Source organism: Amaranthus tricolor, chromosome 11 (assembly GCF_026212465.1).
Source record: "Amaranthus tricolor cultivar Red isolate AtriRed21 chromosome 11, ASM2621246v1, whole genome shotgun sequence".
Lineage (NCBI taxonomy): Eukaryota > Viridiplantae > Streptophyta > Magnoliopsida > Caryophyllales > Amaranthaceae > Amaranthus > Amaranthus tricolor.
Genome location: NC_080057.1, coordinates 23,903,837 through 23,914,852, shown reverse-complemented (window position 1 = coordinate 23,914,852; position 11,016 = coordinate 23,903,837). Strand labels below are relative to the sequence as shown.

The 11,016-nt window shown below is 35.3% G+C and overlaps 3 protein-coding genes across 3 annotated transcripts; 1 reads left to right on the top strand and 2 right to left on the bottom strand.

Annotated features, from left to right (window-relative positions):
• The first annotated feature begins 443 nt into the window (after window positions 1–443).
• On the top strand, window positions 444–4,248 carry LOC130826911 (uncharacterized). Its single transcript, XM_057692545.1, has 3 exons — window positions 444–1,516; window positions 3,023–3,128; window positions 3,422–4,248. The coding sequence occupies exons 1-3, from the start codon at window positions 582–584 to the stop codon at window positions 3,431–3,433; spliced, it is 1,053 nt and encodes a 350-aa protein (XP_057548528.1). The 5' UTR covers window positions 444–581; the 3' UTR covers window positions 3,434–4,248.
• LOC130826682 (glycine-rich protein 2-like) lies at window positions 4,066–4,707 on the bottom strand. Its single transcript, XM_057692249.1, has one exon. It carries the CDS (start codon window positions 4,705–4,707, stop codon window positions 4,066–4,068), a length of 642 nt encoding a protein of 213 aa, XP_057548232.1.
• A 936-nt stretch (window positions 4,708–5,643) lies between these two features.
• Window positions 5,644–9,534, bottom strand: LOC130826912 (protein arginine N-methyltransferase 2). The gene is made up of 3 exons (XM_057692546.1): window positions 9,185–9,534; window positions 6,640–7,035; window positions 5,644–6,248 (listed from the first exon to the last, which is right to left on the bottom strand). The coding sequence occupies exons 1-3, from the start codon at window positions 9,459–9,461 to the stop codon at window positions 5,929–5,931; spliced, it is 993 nt and encodes a 330-aa protein (XP_057548529.1). The 5' UTR covers window positions 9,462–9,534; the 3' UTR covers window positions 5,644–5,928.
• Between the last annotated feature and the right edge of the window lie 1,482 nt (window positions 9,535–11,016).

Here is an 11,016-nt window from a genome sequence, read left to right as displayed (position 1 = left end):
AATATAAATTAGAAGAATAATTTAATATGGACTTTAGCCGTTAGCAATCTCACATTCCTCTTATTTTTGCACGACTTTTTATTTTAATTTTTCTTATTGATTTTACACTGTAACCTTTGGTAATAGTCTCACTCTCCTTTTAATCGCATACACAAACTTATTCTCTTCTTTCCATCTTAACCATTCATTTATATCTTTCACTATTATTTTTGTCTTATTTTTCAATTATATTTTTTCTTTCTATTAAATTTCTTCCATTTTTTATTGGACGTAAAATGAGTGAAATAGAAAACATAAATTTTTTTATGAGATGGTCTCATTGTGAGATATACCTTACACTTTCAATAATAGAAAATTTTAACTTATAGACTTCTTATTTTGAGGTTATGTCGCGTAAAACGGACTAGATAGAAAAAGCAGGAGTTATGAGTAATAAGATCCTTATCTAAAAACAAAAACAAAAACAAAAAAACCCCGCCAAGCTAGATTTTGCCTTATAAAAGTAAACTCATCTTGTAAGAGTATTTTTTTCCCCTGCTTGGAATATACTTTGCTCCTTTTCTTGTAAATTATACTCTTATATGCTTTTGAAAAGTGCTTTCTTCTGTATTTCATCTTACTTGTTAATTTTTCTGTCTCTGTTTTTCTATCTATTTCATCCTCTATCACTGTTCAAAAGTATGGATCTTTTCTATGAATTGCTTAAAGAAGCATGTACTTATTTTCTGCTTTCTGTTTTAGTTGTAAGATTTATATCTTTGATAGTTTCTTTTGATGATGATGATGATAATTTTGTTTCTGGGTCTATCAATAATAATGGGGTTAATTTCTCTGCAACCGTTGATTATTATCATGTTGTAAAAAATAATGATGATCATGGGAAGAACAATCAAAAGCTATTAAGTGATTATGATGATGATGATGATGATCATAGATTGAAGGTTTTTACCCTTATGACCCACAAAGAGAATGAAGGGATTATTCTTAAGGACATTGATTTAAGTTCAAGGCTACTCAAGAATGTCATCTTTGATGAAGAAAAATTGAATTCCGATGGATTTGATGAAAATTTGGTTGACCTAGGGCATGAAATTGGGGGTTTTGAAGATAAATTTGGTGGGAATTTCGAAATGGGTAATAAAATTGTGGAAATTGATTGTAGGAAAGAATTAAGGGAATGTAATGAGGATGGAAGTCATGAAATTAGTGAGATTTTGGGTAGAGATCAAGTTTTGAACTCGAGCAACGTGTGTAAAGGGGAGATTAGTGGGAGAAAATTGGATGATGAAGGAATTTTAAGTGATGATGAAGAATGGGAAGGGATTGAGAGAAGTGAATTGGAAAAGAGATTTGCAAAAGCCATGAATTTGGTGGGCTGTAAAGATAATCAAGAGATTTTGATGAAGATGGGTAATGAAGTTAAGATGAAATTGCAGGGTTTGCAGAAGATTGCAATGGAGGGAATGTGCAATGAACCTCAACCTATGGCACTTATGCGCTCTGCTCGTGCTAAGTGGTATTGAACATTCTATCTTGTTGTTCTTATGTTGTACTACTATTATGGAGTTGCTATTGCTTGATCTGGTATTTTTGTGTTTATTAATGTTATGTTTGTCGAGGAACTATTTCAACCAAAAGTTTAAACTGATCACACGAGAGCCCATTTGGGTAGAAGTGTGGATGTCACTCACGCCCTTCTCATACATGGTGCTCAATATTGCACTTGAAAATGAGGGGTGTATGTGATTCGAAGCCGATACCTCTTGTTGCGTTGGCTTCTGATATCATGTCAAGGAACCAATTCAAACGAAAGCTTAAGTTGATGGTTGAGACCCATGATGTTATATATTTTAGCAATGTTGTTGGACATATTTAAAAGATTATCTTGTATAAGACGTTGATTCATTTGAATTATACTAATAGAATTATATAAGGTATGAATCTATTGAGATGTAGCATAGCTAATTATTCTATAGGAAGTTGTTTTAAGTGGTTTGTGAAACTATGAGAATATTCGTTGGATATTTGATAGAATTAATTACCTCTTTCTCTTGCCTGAAAGGATTCTCTAGTCTACACCAAACAAATAAAAAAGAGGTTTGTGAAGCTCAATTTTCCCTTTATATTTCACATTGTTCTGGGGCTCCATTTTGTGTAAGACAGTGATTTACTTGATATAATAATTCTTGAGAAAACACAACATTGAGGTAAATGTAGAACTTATTCACTTAGAACTTGGAAAGCAATGAAATCCCTTAGGCCACATTTGGCTCTTTTTGTCAAATCTTACTACATCTGAACTTTTTCCCTCCTCTTATGTCTAAAACAATCAAATAGTTTTTCTTTTGATCATTTCTTTGTATACTTCTACATGTTAACAAAGGTGACTAAGGTAGATCAATTGCACTTATTTTTTGGGGCAATTGTTACGAAAAAAGTATATGAAAAATTACCTAGAACTATCCAATCTTTCACTGATTTTCCTATAATATTCCCTATTAGTTGCTTGACATTGTTCAAGACGACATGTTTGGATTACGGATAGTTTCTTCGTTTACATGTAAACTTTCTAATATTAGTAGTTGTTCCAAAGATCGTTTGACTGTGGTGTAATCGTTATGACCGGTAACGGTTGCGATCGCGATAACGGAACGCTGATGCGGTAACGTGAGTGATACGGTTATCATATCGTCTAAATGTATGTCAAAACCATAAGATCTCCCTTAATGCGGCCCAAAACATGGTTTTTTTAGCCCTTTACAACGCAGGAAATATCGATTTGTTTGTTTTGAAAACCTTTACAATGCGATATGGACTTGTTTTTATACTATGGGGACAGTTCATGGCTAACATTACATTTCCGATCTTTCACTTGCTAATTCTGCATTAGAGCATTTTACTTCTGATTCCTGGCCAAGTATAGTAGTTTCTGTTCTCTGTTCTTCACAGAACAGGGGTCATAGATGCTATGAACAGGGATTTCGGCAAATACTAAATGTTTATAATGTCGATTGTCTGCAAGGAATGCATGGCAGAAACTGGGGGACATGAGTCGAGAAGATGCAATGGAACGGTACATCAAACTTCTTTCGGACAGTATGCCCAAGTTAATGGAAAGCCATTCTTATGTAAGTCTTCTGTGATTGTACATCAAGCTTCGTGTTATATCTTGAAAACCTCTGTTCGTATGTAAGTCTTCTGTGATCGTACATCAAGCTTCGTGTTATATCTTGAAAACCTCTGTTCGTATGTTCGTATATTCTGATGTTGGTACAAATTGTATTCTTGATTTTGATTTCTGGAAACAGTTCTGGTTCATATTTCCTCTCAAACCGTTTCTTATTGCTGCTTAATTGTTCTTCGTAATTGCACTACATTCGATTTCATGTATCTAAGCCGATGTCAAACACATTTGTTTCAGGCGAAAGAATGATCCATGCTGCTCACCTCCGACCATATCTTACGTATGATTCAACCTGTGGATTGATTCATGAACCACGATTTAACATTCACGATACCTCGACAAAATTGGGAAACTTCGGTTTTGCTTTTTACTTTCTGGGTTTTGTGATTGTGATTATTTGCCTTTTGACATACAAAAGGCTAGTTTTTAGGGGCTTTGCTCATTGTTATTGATATAAAAAATATTCTATTTGAATAATCTATCATGTAACTCTGTAGATATATTAGATATTTGGGTTTTACACAATTCTTTGTTAGATTCTACTATTAAGACAGACATTTAGACAATACTCTTCTATCACATTGAGATTGCTATATTACGTACAACAATGAGAGAACTTTTGATTTAAAATGTAGCAATCTTAACGGTACAGAGGAATAAGCTATCTTTGGGATGTTATTATTACATCTTTCTGCTCATCTTATGATATTCTAATACAAATACTACTATCTAAATATTATTCCTTAATTGCAATGAAAGATTCAAGATATCTTAGAAATACTGTTACATATGTATTTGAGAATTCAGTGTTGCAGGTTTGCTTGTAAGTTTTAAATTGTAGTGTAAACCATCTTATTCATTACTTGTCTGATAGTCTATTCTTAGGACTGAATATCAATCTTGGAGTGTGTTGCATCCCTTCTAGAATTGGGATCGTATCTGCGGCCGGGTCCGTAGGTTCCACCATTGCCTCCACCTCCGCCTCCGCCTCCGCCTCCACCTCCACCTCTGTATCCACGACCACCATTGCCCATACCGGGACCACCAATTCCTCCACCTCCACCAAAACCACCCCCTCCACAATAACCACCACAACCTCCACCATAGCCACCTCCTCCATATCCACCACCTGAACCTCCTCCATAGCCTCCACCACCACCTCCTCTACCGTATCCATTTCCACCACCATAGTTAGGATCAGGATCACTACCATATCCGTATGCACTATGCATTCCAAAGCTAGCTCTAGTAAAGGCTCCTTGTGTGTCTTTGCTTTCAAGGCCCGAGTCTTGGTTGGACTTGGTGAATGGGCGAGTCGGATTGAATGTGGGGCGAGTCAAAAGAGGGCTGACGTGATGTGTTTGTGGGTGCAGGGTGGGCTGCAGGTCATGCGGGTCGCGGAGTGAGTCCTTGTGGTCTACTGGTATTGTTCTTGCATCAACTATGCCAATTATTTCTTTTATGTAATGGCATAAACTCAAGAACACCAGCCACCAAAAGAACACATTGCATTTCTTCTCCATTTATTTCAAGCTATTTAATTTCAGTTGTTTATGGTTATATTTCTTGTTTAAGTTTTGAAATGGTATATATATAATACATATATTCCATTTCTTGTATATGACAGTTAATGGCTTAAGGGTTGTTAGAGCTTTCTAATTGCATGACAAGGTAGTGTGAAAAGTGCCTGATATATCAAATTCATATTATAAATCACTTTAAAAAATAATTATCTTGATTAGTAGAAGTTGGGAACTACATGGTGTCAGAAAAATAAGATGTCTGTTGAAGAAAATAATATACTTTTTAAAAAGAAAGAAAAAATTGAACCCATTGGCCATTGGATAGCTTACGTGGGTTTGTACTTTGTACTATCCTAATTCTAACATCTTTGAATTGTCATCTTTTCAAACTCTACCCAACCCGCTATGGCATCGGTCCAAATAGGGGTGGAATAAAAATTGAAAAATTTTTCAAAGGTTTTATGCAATTTTAAAAGTTATAATATTTTTTTAGCAATTTTGTATCTTTAAATACTTAAGATATACACATAATTTAATATTAAGGCATATAATTTTTCAGGGCCCTGTGCGATCAAACATGTTGAACATGCTCAGAAGTTATATACTTGTAACTAGAGACGAAGCGAGAATTTTGGATCAACAAACCTTCCAAATATCACACCAAAAGAAATGCTCCCAAGATATCACACCAAAAGCCAGATAGCATCTCCTCTTCGAGTCAATGAATGGCTGGAGAAGGAAAACTCTCCGGACACTTGGAAGCTATTCCAACACACCAAAAGAAAATTTCACGAACCCTTACAACAAATCAAGTCCTCGACAAAATCGTAAAGTATGGACAAGAAAATTTTTGATAATAGAAAAATCCTACTTCGACAGTATGGACACGTATCTATATCGCCTATTGGACATAGCTACCCAAGTACAAGTAACATAGATCGCAAAGAATTTTAGTTTTCACTATTTATTAAAATGCACCCGACATAAAATGCTCCAACTCTGATCTTACCAATGTAATAGACCAGTAGCATACAAGAGAGCACTTTGATCAGTGCATAAGGTTTCGGTCATTCATCAAAGCAAGAAAAATCGGTCAATTTCTATTATATTAAACAAAACCGTTAAAACAACTAAGGCGACTACTAGCCAATTTTCAGATCAAGTAAAAGTTCACTAAAGGACTAGACTAAGACCCCATTGTAAAAGTACTTCCTTCAATAGTCACACAGAATCGGAATCATCTGTGTATTGACAAACAGGAAGGTAGTATGTGTCTAGTTGCCAGTACTTCTGCCTTACACCTTTCCAAACATCTTCTGCTAGACAATGTCTGACTGGTAAAGGGATTAACTGAGTAGTATATCCCAAGTTTTCAAGTTCTAAAGAAACTAAATTGCAGTAAACAACATGAAAGAAGGCATTATCTCCACATAGACCATTGAAGAATGAGTAAATACCCCCGGGCTTCAATAATTTAGGAAGATGTTGGTGGAATTCTCGCATGTCTTCGTAGTATTCTCCATATGTGTCGAAGAATATACCTGAAACCACAATTTGGACAATCAAAAGCTTGCAGAGAATAAGCTGAACTAAAAGAAGCAAAGGAACTCTAAGAGGCAGAAAAGCAAGCAGACTAGACGGAAACACGGCACGAGAAACTAAAAAGAAATATAGACAATTAAGCAACTTGCTACTTCTATCTATGGTAATTGCATGTAAAGTCTTCCACACAGAGAAAGGGACAATGAGGATCCTAATACAGAAGCTATAAAGCTAAAAGCTTTTCTAAACTGGTAAAAAAATAAGTAGCATTAATAATACTTCTCTGTCCCGGTATAATTGCTACATTTTCCTCTCCCATGTAAAGTTTTTCAAGGAAGATATAGCTAATCCATTGGACGGTGGAATAATAAAGTTTTTAGATTGAATTACCATCATAGGAATCAAGCTGTGGAAGAACATCTTGCCACCGACCAAACAAAATCTTCACGTTTTCCTTCTCACCCCATCCATTTCGAAGCATACGATCATAAACCTCAGGGTGAGCCTCAATTATAGTATGTGAAACAGGACTATACTGCTGGATGGCTGTATCAACCAGACCCATTCCAAATCCAATATTCAGCACATGACCACCTCCTGAGCAAATAGCTTTTGCATGAGCCTCCATTAATGGTTTTTCCCATGCCATCATAACAGCCTTGCTATCTGTGTCCATCAGCTTATCTTCACTAAAGCTAACTCTATCGTCCAAATAACACTCATTGGAACATCCATTGTCTTTTTCTTTTCTTGCAATTGTACCAAGAATCAATTCAGCTTGTACCCCTGTCAAAAACAGAAAACCAAATAATTTTTAATTTAGAAACTGAATATAGTCATCACAGCAGAAACCAAGCATTACAACTAATAAATATCCCAAGTCATATATGCTTGTCCCAATTTCCATAGAAAATCTGTGTAAGAGGCGAAGTATACCCAAAGATAAAACATAGTCCATAATCATAAACCACACATTCATTAAAGCCAAGAGAACTTCAAGAAAGCGAAAGGAAAAAGAGAACATCTTTCTTGTTTCATCGACCCACTTTTCCTACTCGCGTGTGAACTTAATAAGAATATTTATGGCTAAAGCATAAAGCATGGTACAATGAGATGCGACATTATCTGCTTTCTAAAGAGTCCAACCCAACCATCTCGAGCCCATCCTTATTTTACCTCAAATCTTCTTCTACATCCCTCTACCTCATTTTATATGTTGATAGAATTATCTTCATTGGTTCAAATCCAACACAACTTAAAAATTTGATTGTATCTTAGCCTCTTGTTTCTCTTATGGACCTTAGCCCCATCCCATATTTTGTTGGCGTCGAATTTATTCTCCACTGTCACGGGTTATTTCTATTTTAAAGCAAGTACATTCATGACATTCTAAAGAAAGTATGCTTGAATGCAAATCCATCCACACATATTGCATCTTAACCCTCTCCTTCATGATTGTCCTCCAAGGCCTAATCCTACAACCTATAGTGCACTTGTAGGAGCCATGCAATTCCTATTTCTCACAAGACTTCATCTCTCTTTTACAGCTGACAAACTTTCACAATTCATGCAATCCCCTACTAAGTCATTCTAAATTTGTAATGCACTAAAACGCCTACTTCACTAGTTATGTTCTATGTGACAAGGACAACTTTGCAAGACTTCTCCTACATATTCATGCCTTTTTCGATGCAGACAAGGCAAGTGAGAGGGGAAAATTATGTAGGACTAGTGGCTACCTTGTATGTCTTGCTCATAATCCTGTTGCCCGGAGCTCTTAGCAACAAAAAAACAGCTCGCTCATCCACGGAAGCTGAATTTCGGGTCGTAGCTTCCACAACTACAGAATTATATTGGTTAACTTTAATTTTGGATTGGGCTATGCTTCAACAGTTACACCTACTGTATTTTGTGAAAATTTCTGCGCTGCTAATTATTCGACTATCCCAATGCTCCATTCCCAAATGAAACATCTAGCTATAGATTTTCATTATGTCCAAGAAAAAGTTAAGGAAGGTACTCTTCATGTAACTCACGTTTTCGGTGATAATTAAGTTGTCAATCTCTCTCTAAACCTCTTTCAAGGCCCCCACCCCATTTCGAGATTGGACTTATTAACGGATTGTTCATCTTGTGGGGTAGTTTAGTGAATAGTCTCTAAATATCCTTTTAAGTTGTTTTTTTCTCTACAAAGTTAAAGATTTATTCTCAAAAGGTAATCAAGTATCTCTAAAATAGCCTAGACTTCCATAGCTTAGTATTTCATTATTCTCCATCGACTGAATGATTCTACCTTCTTATTATTAAGCACTACTGTTATTCTCATCGAGTATATATTTTAAGTTTGATATATGATGCAATGCATTTTTTCGACAAGTCTCATAACCACACCCTTCCATTTATTTCAAGAAATCCACAAAGGGTAATCAATGGTTTGAAATAAGAGAAAAAAATTGTAACACAATAGAATACTCTCCCATTCTATCATAAATTGCTCAAATGATTTTCAAGGAATACTTTGCGCATAACATTCCTGAACAAATTAGACTCCATTCTGTATCCCGATAGGGCATATACTACACTAATGAATAATTTTCCATGTAAAATAAACCCCAAGTTATCCTCATTTCAGCTACTTCAAGTTTCAAGTCTATCAAACAATTAATTCCTGCAATTACAACTCATTGTCATTGTTACTAGGAGCTAATACGATCAATTACTATGTTTCTAAACTTCAAAACATAACACGATCAATTGAGCAATCATATTCCGAATTCCATAATTGAACGCCATTGTAACAACCAAAACAGAGTAAAAACAATTAAAATAAATCAAAAAAATAGTAAGGTTAGCGAATCAGAAACAAACTTGACATAATCAAAATCATAAAAGAGAAAATTGTGGATCAAAAAACGAGTAAAAGAATTGCAAATACCGGTATTAAGAAGTAGGTCAAATGCATCTTGGTGACCATTATCCATAGCAAAATCACCAGCAGAAAGAGAAGAAGGAGAAAGAGCGTTCCAAGGAGCACCGGCTTCAAGAAGTTTACGCACCACTTCAGTGTGGCCGTGCTTGGCGGCATGCATCAATGGAGTGAGGCCGTCAGCATCGAAGTAAGATACATCGTAACCGGCTTCAATGAACGAAGTGATGGTACTGAGGTCACCAGCCATGGCAGCTTGGCATATTTCCTCTGCTTTCTCTTCCATGGCTGCGCTTGGGTTACTCTCTCGAATCTCTAGGTTTGCCAGTTTAGTGAGGGTTTGTTTGTTTCATTGCTCGTAATTTCAATATTTTTTTAAAAATAAAATCAATAATTAATAATCAATAATCAATCAATAAGATATAGGGATACTAATAAACAAACGATTTGAAATACGTATAACACTATTATTAAAAAAATTTCCGCCTTTTTTCTATTATTGACATGAAAACTTTAAATATTTGACTTGATATTTAGAGAAATAATTATATAACGAAAAACAATAATATACATGTAAATCTTTATTTTAACTTAAATACTAAATCATCATCATATAATGAATAAGCTAACTAATTTGGCTATTTTTTTAACTAAATCCTCCATCCTATCCATCATGGTTGGAGACTTTTAAATTTTATTTATCTCAATTATCAATAATTACTATGAGTATATATTTTAATATTGTTGTGTAATAGATTATTTATTCACTTTGATAATGATAATATCATAATAACAAATACAAAGATTTAATAATTAAGTTTATGTTGTACATGATCATTATTAATTCAATAAATATTTATAGCATCCGTTTTTTACACGAAAATCTATCTAGTTGTTATTAAATAGAAGTAATTACTAATTATGGTCAATTTTGCTCGGATTATTTTTTGATGGGTCAATTTTAAATTGATCATTTTCGAGTCGGGTTATTTTCAATTTAGTTTGAGTTCAGGTTGACCCTGAGAGTCAAAGGCTTAAGGGATAAAACAAAGATTTTAGGTTTGTTAATTAATGGCGATGTTGATCACCAAATGACTCAAGGCACACTCTATTGTGAGTAATGATTGGGGTGCAAGAGAGTTGAGTATCTTAATGATGGTGCTTCAATAAAGCAAGGAAGGAGGATCTTTGATGTGTCATGGTGATAGAGTAGAGCAAGAAGATGGGGGGTGCATGAAGAGTGCCTTGAACAAGGCAAGAAGGTCCACAGAAATGGTGGATTGGTGTGCCTTGAACAAGGTACAAGATGCTTGGATGATGACTTAAACGAGGCAGCCAACAATAGGATCTAGTGGATGACTGGGAGCTGGTGCTCATTCGAGAAAACTGGTGCAGGGCCCTTTGCGAATTTCTGCTTTGACTTAAACTTGGTGGGCATGTTTAGGCTTTTGGGTTAGGGGCTATGGAAGGCTAAATGTGATATAGATGATGGTCATGTGCTATTGGCTAAGAGTGATAATGATGGTGTTTGGATGTTTGATTCTATACATTCATATCATATTTGTAACATAAAAGCTTATTTACAAGAGTGATGACTTATGAGCATGAGGGGGTGATCTTGCATAGTGGTGAGAAAGTTGAGATTAAGGCCATTGGAGAGGTGCATTTGAAGATGCACAATGGCATGTGAGAAAGCTTAGGGATATGAGATATATTCCCAAGATGATGAGGCTTTCATCTCATTGAGGAAGTCAAAAATGATCGGATACATCATGAAGATTCAAAATTATGGAATATCAAAGGGTGTCAATGGGGTGTTTACTACACTTGAGGAGAGACCA

Coding starts and splice junctions, on each gene's coding strand:
- LOC130826912 (XM_057692546.1), bottom strand. CDS start 9,461: ATGGAAGAGAAAGCAGAGGAAATATGCCAAGCTGCCATGGCTGGTGAC. Junction 7,036..9,184: donor TGACCTACTTCTTAATACCG/GTATTTGCAATT, acceptor TGTTTTTGACAG/GGGTACAAGCTGAATTGATT. Junction 6,249..6,639: donor ACAGCTTGATTCCTATGATG/GTAATTCAATCT, acceptor TTGTGGTTTCAG/GTATATTCTTCGACACATAT.
- LOC130826911 (XM_057692545.1), top strand. CDS start 582: ATGCTTTTGAAAAGTGCTTTCTTCTGTATTTCATCTTACTTGTTAATT. Junction 1,517..3,022: donor CGCTCTGCTCGTGCTAAGTG/GTATTGAACATT, acceptor ATTGTCTGCAAG/GAATGCATGGCAGAAACTGG.
- LOC130826682 (XM_057692249.1), bottom strand. CDS start 4,707: ATGGAGAAGAAATGCAATGTGTTCTTTTGGTGGCTGGTGTTCTTGAGT.